This window comes from Candida oxycetoniae, assembly GCF_023343755.2.
Source record: "Candida oxycetoniae strain CBS 10844 chromosome Unknown scaffold33, whole genome shotgun sequence".
In the NCBI taxonomy this organism is placed as follows: domain Eukaryota; kingdom Fungi; phylum Ascomycota; class Pichiomycetes; order Serinales; family Debaryomycetaceae; genus Lodderomyces; species Lodderomyces oxycetoniae.
This window is the reverse complement of record NW_026055466.1, coordinates 99,180-120,250: the sequence shown is the minus strand read 5'-3', so window position 1 is coordinate 120,250 and position 21,071 is coordinate 99,180. Positions and strand designations below refer to the sequence as shown.

The 21,071-nt window shown below is 37.6% G+C and overlaps 12 protein-coding genes across 12 annotated transcripts; 7 read left to right on the top strand and 5 right to left on the bottom strand. All coding sequences in view use genetic code 12, as the record gives it.

Annotated features, from left to right (window-relative positions):
- Positions 1-1,121: 1,121 nt before the first annotated feature.
- On the bottom strand, positions 1,122-1,945 carry KGF56_003645 (uncharacterized protein; the record flags this gene model as incomplete). The annotated part of the gene is made up of 2 exons (XM_049324999.1): positions 1,122-1,501; positions 1,918-1,945. 2 exons carry the CDS (start codon positions 1,943-1,945, stop codon positions 1,122-1,124), a joined length of 408 nt encoding a protein of 135 aa, XP_049179347.1.
- Positions 1,946-3,502: 1,557 nt separating this feature from the next.
- Positions 3,503-6,352, top strand: KGF56_003644 (hydrolase; the record flags this gene model as incomplete). The annotated part of the gene is made up of 1 exon (XM_049324998.1): positions 3,503-6,352. The coding sequence occupies one exon, from the start codon at positions 3,503-3,505 to the stop codon at positions 6,350-6,352; it is 2,850 nt and encodes a 949-aa protein (XP_049179346.1).
- A 208-nt stretch (positions 6,353-6,560) lies between these two features.
- KGF56_003643 (DNA primase subunit) lies at positions 6,561-8,012 on the bottom strand (the record flags this gene model as incomplete). The annotated part of the gene is made up of 1 exon (XM_049324996.1): positions 6,561-8,012. The coding sequence occupies one exon, from the start codon at positions 8,010-8,012 to the stop codon at positions 6,561-6,563; it is 1,452 nt and encodes a 483-aa protein (XP_049179345.1).
- Positions 8,013-8,283: 271 nt separating this feature from the next.
- KGF56_003642 (uncharacterized protein) lies at positions 8,284-9,615 on the bottom strand (the record flags this gene model as incomplete). The annotated part of the gene is made up of 1 exon (XM_049324995.1): positions 8,284-9,615. The coding sequence occupies one exon, from the start codon at positions 9,613-9,615 to the stop codon at positions 8,284-8,286; it is 1,332 nt and encodes a 443-aa protein (XP_049179344.1).
- A 750-nt stretch (positions 9,616-10,365) lies between these two features.
- Positions 10,366-11,385, top strand: RER2 (ditrans,polycis-polyprenyl diphosphate synthase; the record flags this gene model as incomplete). The annotated part of the gene is made up of 1 exon (XM_049324994.1): positions 10,366-11,385. One exon carries the CDS (start codon positions 10,366-10,368, stop codon positions 11,383-11,385), a length of 1,020 nt encoding a protein of 339 aa, XP_049179343.1.
- A 460-nt stretch (positions 11,386-11,845) lies between these two features.
- HIS1 (ATP phosphoribosyltransferase) lies at positions 11,846-12,763 on the top strand (the record flags this gene model as incomplete). Its single annotated transcript, XM_049324993.1, has 1 exon — positions 11,846-12,763. One exon carries the CDS (start codon positions 11,846-11,848, stop codon positions 12,761-12,763), a length of 918 nt encoding a protein of 305 aa, XP_049179342.1.
- An 81-nt stretch (positions 12,764-12,844) lies between these two features.
- On the bottom strand, positions 12,845-13,435 carry PRE1 (proteasome core particle subunit beta 4; the record flags this gene model as incomplete). Its single annotated transcript, XM_049324992.1, has 1 exon — positions 12,845-13,435. One exon carries the CDS (start codon positions 13,433-13,435, stop codon positions 12,845-12,847), a length of 591 nt encoding a protein of 196 aa, XP_049179341.1.
- A 294-nt stretch (positions 13,436-13,729) lies between these two features.
- Positions 13,730-14,449, bottom strand: RIB5 (riboflavin synthase; the record flags this gene model as incomplete). Its single annotated transcript, XM_049324991.1, has 1 exon — positions 13,730-14,449. One exon carries the CDS (start codon positions 14,447-14,449, stop codon positions 13,730-13,732), a length of 720 nt encoding a protein of 239 aa, XP_049179340.1.
- Positions 14,450-15,242: 793 nt separating this feature from the next.
- Positions 15,243-16,396, top strand: KGF56_003637 (CybS family protein; the record flags this gene model as incomplete). The annotated part of the gene is made up of 2 exons (XM_049324990.1): positions 15,243-15,432; positions 15,921-16,396. The coding sequence occupies 2 exons, from the start codon at positions 15,243-15,245 to the stop codon at positions 16,394-16,396; spliced, it is 666 nt and encodes a 221-aa protein (XP_049179339.1).
- Positions 16,397-16,923: 527 nt separating this feature from the next.
- KGF56_003636 (uncharacterized protein) lies at positions 16,924-17,937 on the top strand (the record flags this gene model as incomplete). The annotated part of the gene is made up of 1 exon (XM_049324989.1): positions 16,924-17,937. One exon carries the CDS (start codon positions 16,924-16,926, stop codon positions 17,935-17,937), a length of 1,014 nt encoding a protein of 337 aa, XP_049179338.1.
- Positions 17,938-18,030: 93 nt separating this feature from the next.
- On the top strand, positions 18,031-19,210 carry KGF56_003635 (mitochondrial 37S ribosomal protein uS7m; the record flags this gene model as incomplete). The annotated part of the gene is made up of 2 exons (XM_049324988.1): positions 18,031-18,137; positions 18,457-19,210. 2 exons carry the CDS (start codon positions 18,031-18,033, stop codon positions 19,208-19,210), a joined length of 861 nt encoding a protein of 286 aa, XP_049179337.1.
- Positions 19,211-19,580: 370 nt separating this feature from the next.
- KGF56_003634 (uncharacterized protein) lies at positions 19,581-20,720 on the top strand (the record flags this gene model as incomplete). Its single annotated transcript, XM_049324987.1, has 1 exon — positions 19,581-20,720. The coding sequence occupies one exon, from the start codon at positions 19,581-19,583 to the stop codon at positions 20,718-20,720; it is 1,140 nt and encodes a 379-aa protein (XP_049179336.1).
- Positions 20,721-21,071: the final 351 nt, after the last annotated feature.

Genomic DNA, 21,071 nt, shown 5'->3' with positions numbered 1-21,071 from the left:
CCATTGATCGAATGCAGGCGGTCACGTGACCAGATCAAGGCAATTAAGCTTTAAAGTTTTGTAAAAAGTCAAGTAAACTGGTAAATTGTACGAGATATTACTTGTGAAGAAATGCTAATCCGAGTCATGTTGCAACATTCTTCTTATTTGCAATTGGATTAGTATTACACCCGAAAAATACCCTGAACAATTCCAACTCTAGAAAATCAATACTACTTAAACTACCTTAGCTATTGCATATGTAATGAGAAAATTAAGCTAAAGCGTTCATATGCATATCACATGGTTACCTTTTTTTTTTTTTTATTACCCAACATTATAAGAGCTTTTGTCTTTTCTTTTTTGAGAACTGGCGACCGCGGACTTTATATCCGTGGCAAAATACCCCGACTTGTGCATTTCCTCTTCTCCTCAAACTGCATTATTCTTTTCTCTTGGGTGTGTGTTTGTTTTTGAAGGTGCATTATTCTTTATGCAGAAGTTTTAAAATGACAAATTGCAATTTTCAGGCACGTAAAGAAAGAAGAAAAAAAAAAAAAAAAAAATCTAAAAACTAAAAACAAATCAGGGGAACCAAATTTTAATTCCTTTCGTTTAGTGCTTTTTGTTTCAATTTGGCTTGTAGGTTTGGCTTGTTGCTATGTTGTAACTATTGGGTTTTGGGGTCAACGGAAATGAAAATAATGTGGGGATAAATGTCCGGTATTTATGCTAGTTGAAACACAATTTATTTAATATTTGACACATCTTTATTTATAAATACCCAGCCGATTTCCCTCTATCTAACCATCTCGTTCCTACCCTGCTTTCTTTACTCATATACTTATTTCTACCCTACTTTCTTTACACATATACTTATATTAATTCACTCGTTTCTTTTGCATTTTCTCACCAAAAACTTCTTATCAAACATCGATCGCCTCCCAAGTCTAGATAAAACTATTTTTTTTATCTACTGGTTACATATATACTCAACTGCTCATTTGTGTTTCATTTAGACTTACTCGCTACCATCTGTTACATTTTTTTTCGCAATATATATATATATATTAAATAATGTCGTCAAATTCCTTATGGATATCGCATGGTGAACTTTTTATAGACTTATCCGCAGCAACCCATTATACACCGAAATCGGCACCATCGTTAACTAATCTACGTATGGCAACGGTGACAATAATAAATAACAGTAATAATATATCATTGGACTCTATAGAAAAAAGTATACCAGTCTCAACATCGTTATTAACAACCTCATCAACAACATCATTATCATCGTCGTCAATGGCCTCATCTTCAGAAATAACATCCATACCTGGAGGTCTAGTATATGCCAGTGAATCGGCAGACCTAACTAATGCAAAAGGTACTTTTACCGGTAGCTCTGATATAAATACATTAGTCATAACAGGCACACCCCTAGCAAATTCATCAAACTCCCTATTGATGTCGTCTAGTAATGGTTTCAATGCAAAAAAGATTAAATATGGGTTAATAGTATCTGGTATGACATTCTTGTTATTTGTTGTATCTATATGCTGAATAAACCATCACTATTAAATTTTTTTACACACACCAGACTCTGCTAAGTAAAGGTCAATAGATTTAATATGGTAATATACCTTGCTTTTAATTTTAGAGGCTGAAAAAGTAAATTTTTAATTCTTTCTATCGTGCTTGGGTAAACGTGGTGCTGCTCTATTTATAACCTTATTTTCTTGTGTACCACTGCTATAGCTTTCCCCACCTCCTCTCTAGAGGTAAAGTGCTAAGTCATTCTACATATATGTATATACATATACATATATACGTATGTTTTTTTGTTGACCTTTTTTTGTAGTTGAAAATTTTCCCAAGTAATGGAGAGAGAATAATCTAAAAAACGTAAAGCTGTCATAAAGGAAAGCTGTCATTAACAAAAGCTGTCATTAACAAAAGCTGTCATAAACAAAAGCTGTCATAAACAAAAGCTGTCATCAACAAAAGCTGTCATAAACAAAAGCTGTCATCAACAAAAGCTGAGATTCAATTAATTACTTGAGACAGGTACAAATAAAGACTTTTTGCCAGGGATTTTAAACTAATGCAATGTTTAAAGTGTAACCTGAAAACGCGTTAGTGTTGGTTATTTTTTTTTTTCTTTCTTTTTTCTTTTTTGACTATTATTGATTTTTCGGCTACAAGTTAACAATAAATGCCAATTAGTATATAATATAGCTTGGTATTAGACGTCATTTAATACACGCAGATTTAAAATATCTCTGAAACATAATTTTTAGGTGATTCGTCTTATATGGAATTTTGAACATTTGGTAATATTCTTATAATCTATTATTTTGTAAAAAATTTAAACGATTTTTTTTTTCTTATTTTACCAAATGAGAGAACTAGTTAACGTCCTATATTTGACTCAAAATGTATGGACTGTTAAATATATAAATAATGTTAATACAGTCATCTAAATACTATATATTAGTGAGTAACCCCTGACTCCCCCCTTTGACAATTTTGTCAGTGGGGGGTAGGGGAGTAGGGGTGACAATTAAATGGGAGCAAGTCAATATACTTTTCTTGCCCTAAACGACAAAAGAAAAAAACCGAGGGTACAAAATACACTGACACACAGATTGAGAGAAAAGAGATTCAACTTGGCCATTATCGGTATAAGATTGTAACTTTGTGGTGATTACACTGGGTGCAAAAGATTACAAGTATACACACAAACAGTCTTGTACTGGGGGGTTGGAGGCGATACCAAATTTTAGTTAATCCTCTTTTATAATTATCGATCATAAATTGAAAGATGGAGAAAACGTTTTTTCCCTAATAACATATCGACTCACCTTTCCTCGCTCCCCTTTCCTCGTTCCTCCCCCTTCCCCTTCCTTCTTTTAATCGTTCCTCCCCCTTCCCCTCCCCCTCAATTCTTTCACCTTAAGCGTCGCTGATGTCAAATCACTCAAGACAGTAATAAAACCACATTTTCCATCTACCTACCAAACTAATCTTTTCCCTGCATTGACTCCCCAAGGCCCCCCGATTTCCCCTTCCCTCTTCCCCACCTGTCACGAGTATTTTTTTCCCGCACACATTGAAAAAAAAATCAACCGAGTTTAAAAAGATCTCCTATTATGGTAATTGTTCCCATATTTAAATAGCTGTATTGCTTTATTTGATAGTTTTTGTCATATTTGATAAACTAGCCATTTTTTTTATTGGTATCAAATTAACTTATTCTTCTATATACACTTGCTTGTTTCACTATACACTCCTCTTTTTTTCTTATAGACTCACCTTGGACAACGGTTATAGTTATAGACTTGCAGGTATAAAGAGAGAGAGAGAGAGAGAGAACAGCACAAAGAGAGAGAGTATAAAATAGAGAGAGAGAGAGTATAGAAGAGAGAGAATAGAAGGAAAACCTATATACATTAAAGACCAAAAAGACCCGAGGAACTTTTCATCTCTTATGAGTACTTTGTCGATATTCACAGTTTAGATTATGAGATCAGCAAGATATGCACAAGACGCGATAAGTGACAGACTAAAATTATACCTGACAACTTCAAAAATATCTCCAAGTTCACTCTCGGGATTGAAGTCGCTAAAAAGACGGTACCCGCCATCAACACCAATTCCAAAAGCAGAAAACAATTCCAACTGTATTCTTGAATGTAAGCCGTTGGACACCGATGGAAAGGGTAACTTTTTCGACGCAGAAACGGGGAGAAAAGTAATTCTCAAGGGAATCAATGTGGACTCCCAAACAAAACTACCAGCAAAGCCATATATGCCTTCATTTGAAGGAGACTGTACTGATCCCAATAACATTTTCTTTGATGGAGACACTGTGTCATTTGTTGGCAGACCATTCCCCTTGGCTGAAGCCAAGGTGCATCTCGAAAGAATAAAAAGTTGGGGGTATAATATAGTTAGATACCTTTTGACTTGGGAAGCAATAGAGCACGAAGGTCCAGGCAAATATGACCAAGAGTTTGCTGACTATACTATTGAAATGTTGAAAATTATAGGAGAGACTAAAGGCATGTACGTGATACTCGAGTTTCATCAAGATGTGTGGTCAAGGTTTTCAGGAGGCTCAGGTGCTCCAATGTGGACCCTTTATGCCGCAGGATTGGAACCGAAACACTTTGCTGTTACAGAAGCAGCTATCTTACACAACGACCCTAGGTTCTACGATGAAACAGAAGTGTATCACAAGATGCTCTGGACTTCGAATTACAAACGATTAGTTGCATTAACAATGTTTACCATGTTTTTTGCTGGAAAAAACTATTTCCCCAATTTATCCATAAACGGTGAGAATATCCAAGATTATCTACAAAATAAGTACTTGGGCGCCGTTGATTTCATTTGGCGAGAAATTTGTAAGAAAGTTCCCGATTTAATTGAAAATGGCACTATTTTGGGATTCGAATCAATGAATGAACCAAATTGCGGGTTGATTGGTCATGATAGACTAGATTACATACCAGCAAATCAACAGTTACGTGTAGGCACAACTCCTACTGCATTCCAGGCAATGAAATTGGGTATGGGTTTCACATGCGAAGTTGATGAGTATCAAATCTCCATAACCGGTCCAAGAAAATTTGGTACAAAAATTGTTGACCCAAAGGGTATCAGGGCTTGGATGTTACCAGAAACTGCACTTGAGATAGACTCTCGATATGGTTTCAAGAGAAGCAATGACTGGGAATTGGGCACTTGTCCCTTTGCTAAAATGGGTATCTGGGAATGGCCATCGATAGCAACATCCACTGATCCAAATGCAATTACGCAATTTCAAAGACTTGAAATTTCAGCAAAATGTAAAATGTTGGAGCCTGAGTTTTTCTGTAAGGCATATCCGCAACACAACTATGCCGAGTATTTTGGTTCAAATCATGTCAAAGTTGATACTGAATTTTTCATCAACTATCATTTTGTTAATCACATCATCGAATTTAAAAAAGTTATAAGAAAGCATGCACCTAACGTGTTTCTCCTTCTTCTGACACCCGTATTGGAACAGCCACCAGATATTGTTGGAGATGAGCGTAAAATTATTGATAACAAGACTATTTATTGCCCGCACTACTACGATGGATTATCATTAATGTTTAAGAGTTGGAACACTCGGTACAATGTGGATACATTAGGAATAATGCGTGGGAGTTACTTGAACCCTGTACTTGGAATAGTTTTTGGCGAACGTGCAATCGGAAATTGTATCAGGAACCAATTTATAGAAATGAGAAAAGAATGTGATAAATATTTGGGTAAAATACCTATACTAATGTCAGAAACAGGGATGCCCTTTGACATGGATGACAAGCGGTCCTATCGAAATGGTAAATTTATTTCCCAAACGTCAGCAATTGATGTTTTATGCAACGCTCTTGAAGGAGCAAACATGTCTCACACGTTTTGGTGTTATAACAGTATGAACAATCACAAGTGGGGAGATAATTGGAACAATGAGGACTTCTCCTTTTGGTCACCCGACGATCGAAATTTGACATTCGAGGATGAGTATGAACCGATTTCGAATGGGAACAATATAACATTAAGTGGAGTTAATAGAAGCTCTTCTCATTTGCGAAGAAAAGCACGCAAGTTAAAAAGGGAGAGACACAGAAAGAGTAAAAGAGCCGGTACCAGTACCGCTACGTTAATGGAAAATAGTTCTTCCCGCAATAGTGTATTATCTTCATCTTCTTTAGCATCGGAGTCTTCTATATGCTTTGAAGATGCCGCAGAAACTACAATCACATCAATGGAGGAGTATGATACAGATGACTTAGCAAGCACTTCTATGTCTACGACAGCATCCGAGATGTCCTTATCCTCACAATCATCAGGATCAATCATTTCTTCTAATTCATCCAACATATACCGTCGTCAGCTCAGAAAATGCTATCCATCCCCAGACGGAGTTCGAGCAGTAAGCGCAGTGATCCGTCCATATATGATTGCCACCAGAGGAACGATAGTTGAATCTGAATTCGATATCAAATCCTGCAAATACTCTTTACAATTATCGATTGATAAATCGCAAGTGGAAAATAAGTTTATTCCAACAATTATATTTGTTCCTCTTTGGCATTTTCCTTTTTTGGACTATGGCGATATTTATTTGACCTCGGGGTATATCAAGTACAATGAGAGCTTACAGTACATTGAATGGTATCATGCATCTGATCCCTCCATTGTTCAAGAGGAGGAAATGTTGAAAGAAGAAAAGAGCGGGATAACAACTGAAACGATTGTTATCAAGAATAATAGCGGGTCTTTGGAAGAGATCAAAATGATTGAGAAAAAAGCAGAGCTGGGATGTCCTGTTATGTAATTAGGGGGTGCCTTAGCGTTTTCTCTCAACTCAATGATGGCGATGACTTTTTTTTTTTTTTTTTTTCTTTTTATTGTTATTATTTATTATTTGCTTTGGAGGAAAAGGGAAAGAAGGAGAAAATGGCAGGTTAGAGAGACGTTGTTAGAGTTTGTATATATATATATATATATATAGTTGTTTATCTCTTTTTATTCATTTACTATTTTCAAAAATCTAGGGGATCAATTTCATCTTCATCGTTATCTAGTCCTCTTTTCATATCCTTTACTTCGTCCTGTACTAAATGTTGTACAAATCTCTTGAAAAAGTCAACATACGGTTTCAAACTGGTTTTTTCCCAATTGGGCATGTTCCTATTGCCATTGCCATTACCGTTGGCACCACTCTCATTCTCGGCATTTTTATTATACTCTTCCAATTCCCACTGCAATGTTTTCAAATTAGGAGCACTCATTGGATTAAATCCATAAGAATCGTCTTCTGGCTTCCCCAGTATATTCCTCAGTGGATCAAATGGAACACAAACATTACCTGTTCCAGGATGTATACAAAACGGAGATTTCAATAAATGGATAACTTGTCTAGACACTTCCACATCTAGTCTCGGATACATATAAAAAATAATGATGTCCTTTTTAGCTTCATTCAAAGGAGCAATTTGCAGTTGTGATTTAAGAACTTTTGAAGCAACGGAATTGATATCTTCCCATTTATCTCTTGAGTGGGAAATCTTCCGCTCGGTAATCCATTTCTTTTTCAACTCAGTTTTCAATTCTTTCATCGGTATAAAGCTTAAAAACTCATCAATTTTCGTTCCCCATATGGGATTATTTTCATCCATATCAGGAGTCGTTAACCACGGATCCTGATCCTCCAAAAGTAAACTAAGAAAATGGCTCTTCAAGATCTCGAAACTTCTTTCAACATGAGGATGAAAAGGTCTTCTCAAATTCAAGCCGCCACCTCTATTCCCCTTCCCACTCAAAATATCCAAATACTCAACAATGCTTCTCCTGCTTGCTTCATCCAACTCTCTGGCTCTCTTATCACTGACCCAACAATGCGCACCTCTTCTCCCACTGAAAACCCAGCACAAATGTTCAAACCCAAAATCTTCCCTCAATGCAGCCTCCAAAATCTTTGCTCCTATTTGAATAAATCTCCAACACTTGCAACATATGGCAGTTCCCAGACAGCAAGTACGCACATCATCATAATCAGTCAAATCAATGTCAAATACCAATTCCTTGCCAAGAGGTTTCATAGCTTGTTTCGGAAGGTTTTTTCGCTCCTGTGGATTGACCTTATATATAGCACCTATTTCAAAACGTGTGGGATTAGCCCGTATCACTGATTTCTTAAAATCCTCAGGTGAAGTAAACGAATTGTACCGTTGGTAAGCTCCTGACCTATACTCGTAAGCAAACTCCCTCATTGTAAAGTCCTTGGTAATTTTGGGTGAGTGAGATAACCACGTAAAAATGTATTTGAACGGAAGAAGACGCTTATAGTAGAACAACATGTCTGATTCTGAAGGTTTAAAAAAGCCAGAGTTTCCTTCTCCTTCTTCTTCTTCTTCGTGGCTAGCTTCATCGTTAACAGTAAAAGGTTTCATTATCACATCCTGTTCCGATGTCGCAATCGGAGCTGGTGCCATTTTTATCACAATGGTGTAAGTACTGCTCCTGCTCCTGCTACTATCAAGCTAAGAAAAGAGAAATCATCACTTTAAACAAAACAAAAATATGACGCGTCTTTTTTCAATGCGATTTTTTTTTTCTTTTCCGCAGAAATTCCTGGCAACTAACGCGGGGGAGGAGGGGGGAGAGGGGGGAAGAGTTCGGCCCAGTTTGGGTCGGCCTGGCCTTAGGTTTCCAGCCATTGCGCGGTACTATATCTCTGGCTCTTATAACCATCATGGGTATTGTTTATTCAGTTACAAATACTAAGGAAACGCCTTCATCACCAGCAGTAATTAGTTTCTTACCCTTTTCTAGTACAGTAAAGTCCAATACCCCCATATTATGGCCAACTCCAACAAACAACTCTTCTCCGGTTCGCGCATCCCATTTATAAATTTTGCCATTCATCGATGAGCCAACAAGCAAAGGAGAATCTTCGATAAACTCCAATTTGGTAATGGCATCATCTACTTTTATGTTTTTTCTTACTCTCCATTGTTGAGTGTCGAATAACAAAACGTTACCAGAAACCAACCCTACTGCCAATATACTCAAATTTTTACGCTTGCACCAACTCAATGCCTCTATCGATAATTCAGCAATGTCATCCACATCATCAAGGGTTTTTATCGACGAGACAATTTTACCTGTATCGTTATTTATTATCGACAACTGTCCATCTCTTCCTCCAATAGCAATCAAATTTTCATAATTCTTGATGGTAACCCAGGGGGTTTCCACACCTTTGAAATCATCGTGCGGTTGTAATTTGTAGTTCACCGCTCCTGTGAAACAATTGCAATTGACAACAGTTCCATCTTCAGATATGGACACCAATCTCAAATCGTTCTCGTCCTTTCCTGGAATAAATACAGCCCCGTTGCACTCTAAAGTATGAGCAAAACTAGACATTATTTGTACCAACAGTTTACTCTCTTCACCATCAATTTGATATACCCAAACAGATCCATTATTTGCTCCAAAGGCAAAATAAGGCAAGGTGGGATGTACAGAAACAAACAAAACCTCTTCAACTTCATTCAAGTCTGCAAATTTTTTCCATTTCTCACCACTCTTGTTTGCTTTGAAAACTTGTACTAGACCATTCATATCAGCGGTGATTAGATACTTGCCATCTGCGGTAAAACCTCCAGAAATTATACTCTCCTCATGGCCACAAACTTCAAAAACTAACTTCGGTGGCTGTGTATGTGTTGTCCATAAATATCCCTTATTGTCTCCTCCGCCTGTGAAAACCATGGGCAATTTTGGATGAGAAACAATGGTAAACACGCTGTCTTGATGCTTATCGAAATACGTCCATGAGTTATTGGACATGTCTATCTCTAAGGTCTCATCTTGACCTATATCTACTTCTACATCTACTTCTTCTGCTTCTGCTTCATCCATACTATGATCCTCATCTTGAGGACCTTCTCCGCCATCTACATCTTCGTAAACTTCTTCAACTTCATCAATGTTGACAAACTCTTCTTCCCCAGTAGGTTTCTCCTCTCCTTGAGCGCCGTTTCCAGCAACTTCGTTTTGGGTAATCTTTTCTTCCTCTTGGTGGGACATTTTCTCGAATAAAGAGAAGAAGGATGAGAATGAGGAGTTGCTTTACCTCTTATTCCTAATTGGCAATCAAAGAGATGAGATGAGATGAGATGAGCATGGCGCTACCATTATTTTCCATCTCTAGCTTTCTTACATTGTAAGCAGCATCAGCAGCACCAGCAGCTTACAGCAACGAGTATGAAAGTAGCAGTCAAGTGTCCTGTAAAAAAAAAAAAAAAGAGGAATACTCTTCTCCTACACTTTGAATTGTCATTAATCCCATAATTCACACAGCCTTCAAATCAACAATATCTCCTTTTTGACCATAATAGAGGTGGGTGGTGAAGGGGATCGATCCTACTTAGTTAACTGTCATTTTTCTTTGCGATGTCCACATATGGTAGCACCGGGTGAAATTTCTAACTGCTTATCATGTGATGGCCTTTTTAGTAAAGTGTTAGATAGTAGCATTAAAATACAGTTGACAAGTGGACTGAAGTTGTGGACAGGAAAAACACACACACATATACGAGGTTTGCTACTTGCCAAAATCTTCCTTTTGGCTTTGAGAGCTGGTGTGAAACACAACAAAACAATTTTTATCTCTTTATCTTTTTAACATTTTAATTTTTTTTTTTTTTTGGAGGGGTGGAGGAATCTTTCACTTACGGCAAAGAGGGTCTATTTCAAAAGCATTCCAATAAATACCTCGATACGTAAAGAGTATTGATACCCATTATACTTTTAGTTTTTTTTTTTGCTTCTTTATCAATGTCAGATTGGATATCCACGTTTCCTGGGTATAGACAGCTATTTGCAACAGGCAAGAAAATGTTTGGACGAATTTTGCTGACAGGTCCCGTACCGCAACATGTTGGGATTATTATGGATGGCAATCGGAGATATGCTAAATCGCATAAACTTGAAATCAAAGAAGGTCATAGTTTAGGGTTTGACACTATGGCAAACATACTTGAATTGCTTTACGAACTGGGAGTAAAAGCCACTACGGTGTATGCGTTTTCGATTGAAAATTTCAATAGATCGTCATATGAAGTTAAGTGGTTAATGGATTTAGCAAAAGCGAAATTCACCCAGATTAATCAAAATGGACTATTGTGTAGGGATTACGGAGTACGAATAAAGATCTTGGGAAATCTAAGTTTATTGCCTCCCGATGTGCTCAAAATTCTTCATGAAACAGAAGAGATTACCAAGCACAACACTAGAGCAGTTTTGAATGTTTGTTTTCCATATACTTCAAGAGATGAAATGACTTATGCTATTAAAAACATTGTTGACAATGCGACGAGGTCATCGTCATCGTCAGTCATAGATGAGAGCACCATTGACAAATATTTATACACAGGGGACGTACAGCCATTGGATTTGTTAGTGAGAACCTCAGGTACTTTTAGGTTATCGGATTTCTTACTATGGCAAAGCGTTTCCCCGGATTGCGCAGTGGTGTTTGTGGATAAACTTTGGCCCGAATTTTCTCCATGGGATATGTTGAAAATTTTGATCAACTGGAGTTTCAATAAATATTGGTACGGGAATGCTTGTGGCAATGGAGTCAATTCAAAAGTGTTGGTTGAGAAAGAACTGAAAATGGTTGAGGAAGCAGAGCCTTTGATTTCAGGGTCAAAGTATAACTCTGGATTTAAAAGGATACGCAGTGAAGACGATGAGGATGACGAGAATTCTGATATTAGCAGTAGCAAAGATGTAGACACGGGTGAGGATACAGTGACCTCGGAGGACGAAGGTGGAGCTTTATTGAAAAAGTGATAAAGAGACACGCACAGAGAGAGAGAGAGAAAGGGAGAGAGAGATAATAAAAACACAAGTATCATTGATTTGGACATTTATATACTGCGTTGTTGTAAGTCGTCATCTTGTCAGACGACCCCTCATTGGACACTTTATTTATTAATAAAAAGGGTGTATAAAGTAGAATAGTAATTGTCATATAATTCTAGCATTTATCAAATAATTCTAGCATTTATCCTGTTGAGTCCCACCCATAATATCGACACGTGGTTCCGGCTACAGCCGTACCACGATGGCTGGACTCGTTTCGCGCGATGATGGCCCTTTTCTTTTTTTTCTTCGCTCCGGCTCGTCTCGACATTGAAAATTCCTAAATTTTTTAGGTCCATCTTTTTTTTTTCTTTTTTTTTTTTTTTTTTTTCACTTTTGCATCTTAAAGTATTTATGATTAGTCATTTCATCATATATTAATAGAGCCATGGATTTAGTCAACCACTTACCGGACCGTTTATTGTTTGCCGTACCCAAAAAGGGAAGGTTATATGAGAAATGCTGTAACTTGTTAACTGGAGCAGATATCCAATTTAGACGCTCACAGAGGTTGGACATTGCATTATCAACCAATTTACCAATTGCATTGATCTTTTTACCAGCGGCAGATATTCCAGTTTTCGTTGGAGAGGGTAATTGTGACTTGGGTATTACAGGTATGGATCAAATTATGGAGGCTGGCCAGTTTGAGAATATTGAGGACTTGTTAGATTTGAAATTTGGCAATTGTAAATTGCAAGTACAAGTACCGGCACAGGGCAAATACTCTGATCCAAAAGAGTTAATTGGAAAAAAAATTGTTTCGAGCTTTACCAAATTGTCAACTGACTATTTTCAGGAGATAAGGAAAAGTCAGGGAATTGCAGATACGTCTGATTTGAATATTAGATATGTTGGTGGATCAGTTGAGGCTTCGTGCGCTTTGGGAGTAGCTGACGCTATTGTGGATTTAGTGGAAAGTGGTGAAACGATGAAAGCAGCAGGCTTGAAAGCCATTGGAACTGTGTTAACCACATCGGCCCATCTTATATCTTCGAAGAAGCCCAAGTTTCCTGAGATTGTAAGTATAATAAATCAAAGAATACAGGGTGTTTTAGCTGCTCAGGAATACGTATTATGTAATTACAATGCACCAAAATCCATATTATCCGATTGCTTGGCTATAACACCGGGTAAGCGAGCTGCTACTGTTTCCACATTGGATAAGCACTCTGTCGAAGAAGAAGACTGGGTCGCTATTTCATCTATGGTTTCCAGGAAAGCAATTGGTGATGTAATGGACGAATTAAAAAGAGCAGGCGCTTCGGACATTTTGGTGCTAGAGATTTCAAACTGTAGAGTTTAACACATTTAAAAGGAAGAAAGGGATTGGTACTTATATATATGTATATATAAACTTTTTATAACAAAATTACTTTCTTTCCAATTAGCTCTTCTCTATTTTTCTTATTCCGTCTTTGTCAACCACTTTCACATACACTCCTTTAAAATCAATAGGCATTCTCCTTTCCAACTCCTCGACACACATTTTCATCAATTGTAAACCTTGGTCCACCGTCATTCCTTTTCTATAATGCTTATCCAATAACGATGTAGCATAAAATGCCGCGTACCCATGAGCTCCATAGGTCAATTCTGCTTGGGTGCCCAAATAGTCTATATAGTTCAATGACGGTTTGTTTGTCTTTGTATCGAATCCTGCTAATAAGCAATTCACCTGGTACGGTTTACGTGACCTTATAGATGTAGCCAATTGGTTTCTTACATACGACGCAGTTGCTTTGGGCGACATTTCAACGCCATCTTCACGCATAGAATACAACTGGATGTTGGCCTGTGCATATTCGGAAAATTGTATGGTATCACCAGCTTCACCAGTGAAGGCAATTAAGTTATGAGCATTAAGGTGTCTTGTTTTATCGTCATTATCCTTTAATACTGAAATACCACGAGTGGCTGCTTTTGAGGTGGCTATTAATGTCGCCTCCTCAACCCTTATACCTAATATAATATCCATTATAGTGTCAATATAACTTATACCTTGGGTAAGATCTTATATTACTTTTTTTTTTTTTTTTTTTTGCCTCTGGGCTTTTGTACTTTTCGTTCTCTTTTTTTTTTCCACCCACATTGAAATTTTCACCAACACCAACACCAACATCAACAACGTTCATTATGAGAGAAGAGGGTTCATTATGGGAGAAGAGGGTTCATTATGGGAGAAGAGAGTTCAAATAAGAGAAGAGGGTTCATCATTGAGGGGAAAGTTCATTACATTACAAAAAGTATAAGAACAAGAGTAGGAGCTTGTTCATTTAACCAACTCTTTAACCTTTTTTTCAACCAAGGAAGCAATTAAGTTGTTCAATGCACTATCCTTTTTCTCAATCTGTGCCTTCAAGTGTAGCTCAACTTGTTTTTCAATTAGTTTACCTGTCAAGTCCACTTCGATATTGACAGTGTCACCAACGTTTTTTCTTGCCAAAATCACCTTCTCTTGACTATAGCTTATCAACATAATTGAGAATTGGGCTCTTGTATCGTCTACATGAGTCACAGTCAAAGAGGTTCCGTCAATTGCAATGAACCCCTTGTGAACTATATAGTTGATAAATTCGCAATCTCTCAACTCAAATGTATAAGTGATGGCATTTCCATCGGGTTCCTTTCTGGTGATAGTGGCAATCGTATCCACATGCCCTTGTACTACGTGTCCTCCTAACCTAACTTCACTGGTCACAGCTCTTTCCAAATTGACTTTTGATCCCTGCAGCAACGACCCCAAGTTTGTTTTCCGTAACGTTTCAGGAGCAACACCTACTTTGAAATAAGTTTTCGCCGCGTCAAAATCGGTCACTGTGAGACAAACACCATTGGTGCAAATTGAGTCACCTAAATGTACATCGTCTAGAATTGATGAGCAGTCGGTAATTACAATGGAAACTCCACCACCACTGCCTTCTTGAGAGGAGGTGTCGTTCTCAACATACTCTGAAACCGTTCCAATGGTTTCTACCAAACCAGTAAACATAGCTGCTATCAATGGTTTGTTTATAAAAAAAAAAGTGCTAAATCCGAAATCGGATAAAAAAGAAAATTGAAAAATTCATTTGCAACTTTGGGGCCTTCTGCTTCTCTGGGATTTCTACTATTTAGATATTTCTAGCGACACTGACCACCGACACTATCGAGCGAAGCGAGATAGTGGGGTAGCATATAGCAGCACTTGGTAGTACCTCTGAACGACACTATCGAGCGGAGCGAGATAGTGGAGCAGTACTTAGTAGTAACACTAGTGATGCTTTTTCTATGCAACTCCACTATCTCGCCCTGCTCGATAGTGTCACTCGATAGTGGAGCAGCACTGACTAGTGACGCTTTTTCTATGCAGCTCCACTATCTCGCTCTACTCGATAGTGTCACTCGATAGTGTCACTCGATAGTGTCGTTTGATAGTGACTATTATGATCATCAGTTCACACGGATTGCAGAGTTAAATTATTGAGAAAACTTTTATAAAACTTACTTACAGAAAGTTGTTACTAATAATCACTGCTTTATTTTCTCTCAAATATCCCCTTTTTCTACAAGTTTGGTAATACCTACCTAGAGAAAGTAGTTACTAATAATCACTGGGTTTTCTTCTCCCAATTAATCCCCCTTAGAATTTGACCTATGCTACCAATTGTTTCTAAAAAGGCCAGAATGAAAAAAAAAAAAAATTCAATCGAAACATATAACCAGTATATAAAACCAGTGCTAACGCTTAAGGGCAAGTGAAGTATATTCTCGGCTCTCTGCTGCTTTACAAATAGGTCATTATAATGCCCTTTAGATTCCCGGTGAAGTTTGAAATACCGAAACATGTGTATGTGAATGCTCGTGTGCTCAGGGACCAATTTAAGAGATTGCAATTTGCTGAACATGAAGTTACTAGAAATGCCTTGAGGTATATTGCAAGAAACGAAGAATTGCCTTCAAGAGTTAGAGTAGAGGCACAGCTACAACTTACAAGTATGCCAAAGTATACGTCCTCTGTGCAAATTAGAGACAGGTGTGTAGCCACCGGTAATTCCAAATCCATAATTCGTGATTTCAAACTAAACAGAACTGCATTCAGAAACAGAGCTAGAGCAGGTCAAATTCCTGGCGTTAAAGAAGCATCTTGGTGATTTGACCACAGCTGGTCAAATCCAAAATGTTCAACAAGTATCTTAATGAAAAGTATATACGGGTTTGTGCTATATGTAAATAGAATCTTTGGATTATATGTAAAGAGAAGAGCGAGTGGTTATTAGACTATCTCGCTCTGCTCGATAGTCTGTCTCAAAAGTTATTTTGTAGGAGCGTCTTTTCATACTGGCGATGATAATTTTATGAGATGCGAATTTTCATAAAAAAAAAAAAAAAAATTATATTTCCTACTCCACATCTCAGCCATTCACTACATCTATCTTGAAAGGCATACATGTTTCCACTAACCAGTCGAGTCTCTAGACTAGGCGTAGGAATACGGGGTTCGGTTTCGGGGATAGGTATACTACCTTCAAGAACATTACGCTTGATTCCAGACTGGTCAAAATTCAAAAAGATTGAACAGCCTCCAGGATACATAGTTGATACAGTGAATGATGCTTACAAGCCGCCTTTGCCAAACTCATACGAAGGTGCATACCACTGGACGTATGAAAGAATTATAGCAATAACTATGATCCCCTTGGTGATGACTCCCTTTGTTGCCGGAGTAGAGTTTCCCGTTATCGACGCATCATTGTCTGCGTTATTAATATTTCATTGTCATTCTGGCTTCAAAAGTTGTATTATCGACTATATTCCAAAAAGAGTTTACGGTGTTTGGTACGAAATCGCTTCGAAAGCGTTGACATTTGGTACACTTGTCGCCATGTATGGTGTATATGTGATGGAAACAACAAGTAATGGTTTATTTGATATTGTAAAAAGTATTTGGAGTGCTTAAAACATCCTTGAAAGCCGCATTATAGAAATCAGTGTAATAACAACCTACTATACAAATCCAAAAATAGAGATCCATTGTATCTTTATTAAGCTGTTCTTTAGCATTATAAGCTTCTCTTTCGCATTATAAGCTTCTCTTTCGCATTATAAGCTTCTCTTTCGCATTATAAGCTTCTCTTTCGCATTATAAGCTTCTCTTTCGCATTATAAGCTTCTCTTTCGCATTATAAGCTTCTCTTTTGCATTATAAGCTTCTCTTTCGCATTATCAGCTTCTCCTTAGCATTATGACGCCGTCCCATACTTCCATCCTCCTCCTCCGCTCTGTCTTTGCTCAAATCTTTCTCCCAAGAATGGTAAAAAATTGAAATCCTTCACTCTTGACCGAAAAATACAAATCAACAAACAAACAAAAATAAATCATTTTTTTTTCCAAGACATTGGAAGAAATAACGAAACCAAAGGTAAAGGAAAAGTGGTACAATCCCCAAGTTCTTGCTTGTTTCTTATGTCATTTTAATTTTCCACAATGAGTGATATTGAATCAGACCGTGAAGCGGAAAGGGAAGAACCTAAGCCGTACTATCAATTTGGAAAACCCGAGATGGAACGACGGGAACCAGTAAGAAAAATTGACTTGATTGGACTCCGTTTACCAAATAAGCGCAGCGGAGACACAATGGACACAGATGAGTCCGAGGTGACAGACGTAGTTTACGAGGTAAACAAGAAATCGCAATTCCATACAACTAGAGCATTATTTATTGGAAATTTGCGTCGTCCAATTAATGCTGGGAATTTTCAACAATTTTTGAGAGACATTGCCAGCTCTAATAAGGAAGTGAGAATCAATATTGATAGAGCTTGGTTGAACAGACTTAGAACACATGCTATTGTATTGGTAAACCATGAAGAAGGTGCCGAGTACATGAGATCAAAACTATTAGGATCAATATACCCTGGCGAAGAAGAAGATTTGAGGTTGAAAGAAGAATTTGAAAATCATGAAGTAGAAAGATTTGAGAATGAGAAGCGAAATTGTGAAGATTCGGAAGAGGCGAAAAAGAACCTTGTCGAGCCAAGAGAATTCTTTACAGAGAGATTACCCTTGTATGTTGAGTATATCCCCGTGAAAGCAATTAGTCAATGGACTTTTGAGGAAGATAAGGGTCCAAAAGATGGTATATGGAAATTGGAGTTTGAAAATAGGGGAGAGGATACGGTTGTTTCGCACACCTTGTTGAACGGCGACTTTATTCCACCTTATCGCCCTCCTCCTCCTCCTAGATATGGAGGTAGAAGAGACTACGGATTTCTGCGTTATAGAGGAGGACACGATAGATATATTCCAGGTTCCCGTCCAAGCCACCACTCGAATAGGGGCAATAACTACAGAAGCATGGGTGAGAGAGACTCTTATGTACCAGGACAGGCACCACCACGGTTCCAGGAGCCAAGAACAACAGATAGTTATGTTCCCAGTAGACGCAGGGATAGATCTAGGTCTCGTTCAAGGTCTCCCAGTAGATCAGATAGGTATTAAGCTGGTGTAGAAATATGAAATAAAAATAAATAAAAATTGTATTATTATAGAAAAGAAGGTATAAAAAAAGAACAAAGAGAATTTATGATCTCTATGGCCTCTGGATCTGTACAACTAAAACTTGAGATCGATTATGAATATCGCAAAGGATCCAGAATCCTGGATCCTAGATCCTTTTCGCTAGTCAGTGTCGCTGGCCAGTATGCCCCACTATCTCGCTCTGCTCAATAGTGTCGTAGTGTCATAGTGTCGCTGGTTAGTGTGCCCCACTATCTCACTCTGCTCGATAGTGTCGGTCAGTGTGCCCCACTATTTCGCTCTGCTCGATAGTGTCGGTCTGCTCAATACTGGTTCTTCCAACAAGAGCGAAAAATGTAAAGCGAAAAAATTAAATAGAAAAAAAAAAACCTATATACTAAAAATTTTTCAATCATCAAATTACAAACCGATAAGAGCCAATACTGTAGATATGTCCATGATCAGAAGCTGTCTAAGAAACCAGCTTTTACGGGTTCCTAGCGTTGTTGCATATACGCAAAGCGTAAGATTCAACACCAGTCTTGCTGGAGCTAAGGCAAAAGAAGCTTCTGAAAACAAACTAGAGGAGTCAAACACTTCTCGTTCTTTATTCAGCCAGATATACCCTATAGATAGAGAAAGCATAAGTGAAGAAGATCTAGATAAATGGGTAGATGCAGTTAAACAATTGAGGCAAGGGAAAAAGGTGCATGAAACATCAGAAGAAGTTTACTTGGGCCAACTTGTTCAACCAGAGCCGTATGTCACTAAAGTATTTGAACCTACATTGGAACAGATTGAAGAAACTTATGCATATGCTGATAAAAGAATTCCTCTCAAACAGGATCCTACTGTGCAGAATCTTGTTAATTTGATTATGAGGCATGGTAAAAAAACCGTAGCTCAAAAGAATGTAAGCCGCGCATTCTATATAGTCCAGTTAAAATTGAGAAAAGACCCAATACAAGTTTTGAAAGAGACTTTGGACAAATTAGGTCCATTGGTTAAAACAAAAACTGTTTCTACAGGTGTTGCCAAGAGAAAAATCGTGCCAGTGCCATTAAATGAAAGACAAAGAAACAGATATGCTATTAACTGGATTTTAGAAGCTTCAAAGAATAGAAAATCAAACGATTTTGCAGTGAGATTAGCTGAAGAATTGATCAACGCTTATGAAGGAAAGTCAACGGGATATGAGAAAAAGGCTCAAATGCATAAACTCGCTACTCAACAAAGAGCTTATATCAGCTTATAAGTCAACGACACTACTAAGCGTTTGTTTGGTCTGGCGTCATTATTTTGTATATTTGTTTCTGTATATATTAAGAGAGTGTAAAGAGATGGTTTTTTTTTTTCCCCGTTAGGTTAGTTCTACTGTATATTGCCATATGTTGCAAATAACAAAATTAAATGACTGCAAAAAAGATTTAAAAAAAAAATCAAAAAAATAGAAATTACACCAGGGTCAATACCAAAAGGCATCACATTAAATCCAAGCCTGGGAGGCTCACGCAACATTTGTTTTATTACTCTTTTTTTTTTTTAACAATTTCTCTTTTGAAAGATATAGTGCTGTTGCTATAATGAAAAATATATATGACGCATGTCACGACATTAGGCTCCACATGGACCAATTCATTGTTGGTTATAAACAAAAATATTACTGTCCAGATAATAATCCCAGGGTAATTCGCAAAAGAAGTAGCAATGGACAATTGATGTCGTTGAGAACATCACCAAGAGTTATTGATAACGCAGAGATAATAATGAAATGCAATGAAGAAAATGAAGAGGAGAAGGAGAAGGAGAAGGAAGAGAGGGAACAGGACAAGCAAATGCCAGCATTACTAGTAAAGAACAATAATAATATTGCCAAAAAGGCTGACATCTTTTCATCATTTGATGGATGTTATGAAACACATAGCTTTATGGCAAATACGTCAAGAAGAATGTTTTCAGATCTGCAACTTCGGAAAAAGTCTTTTTTCCCAACACTCGAACTAAATTTGAATATGGGTGAGCTAATGCAGGAGGAAATGGAAGAGGAAATGGAGGAAAGAGCGGTGGTAGTGGCGGCGATGAACAAGAAAGAAAAGGTAGAGGAGAAGGAGGATCAACATCTGGTTGATAAAATTCACGAACAAACACAAAATGTGATGTCAGGATGGAGTGGTGATGAACAAACACAGAATGTGATGCCCGGATGGGGTGGTGATGAACAAACACAGAATGTGATGTCAGGATGGAGTGGTGATAATAATAACGATTATGTACAATCACCACAAAGCTGCTACTACTACTCTGAACTTGTTCAGCCTCAAGAGGTGAAATCAAGGATTGGGAGCAGGTTATATCGATTCGTCAAGGCAAGTTTGAACCGAGTGTCTAGTACAAGAAGTTCGGTAGAATCAGAAACGACTCCATCTGCACCAGTCACCACATTACCAACGTCTCACTTACAACTATCGCCGATTGATCCAACAGGAAACAATAGTATTGATGAAATCATATCTCACCCTTCGGTACATATCAAGAGCCAACCTGAAGTTTGGAAAATGGTCTTTAATGACGCATCATTATCAGCCGCCAGAGCCTCGACTAGATGTTCAAGCTTAAATATACACGGGAATCATTATGAAAGAAATTCAAACTACATTAGTGATGGAAATTATCATATACATCAACTGCTGCATCACAACGAAAATTTTGCAATGAAATTGATGCAAACAAAGTTGGAATATTACCCAAAAGCAACGTCGCTCTGACTCGCAAAAACTCAAAGCTACTTCACTGATATTGAGAATCTAATCTCAATATCTATTTCCCTTCCTCTCTCTCTATGTATCTTCTTTTTTTTAAAAAAAGAAAAAAAACCATACCATATTGTGTGCTTAAGAGAGTACTTCATTGTAGAGACCACTAGATCAATAGCCCCCTAATTTCGTTTTTAGTATAACCCGACACTCGGCCCGAGGAGCAACATTTCTTTTTTTTTCTCTCAACGGTGTGGCCCAACCGTTAGTGATCTGAGTCTTACCATTTCGGGAATATCTCCGGCACAGTGAAAAAAGTGAAAAAAGTGAAAAAAAAATTGAAAAAATAAGACTTATATAGTG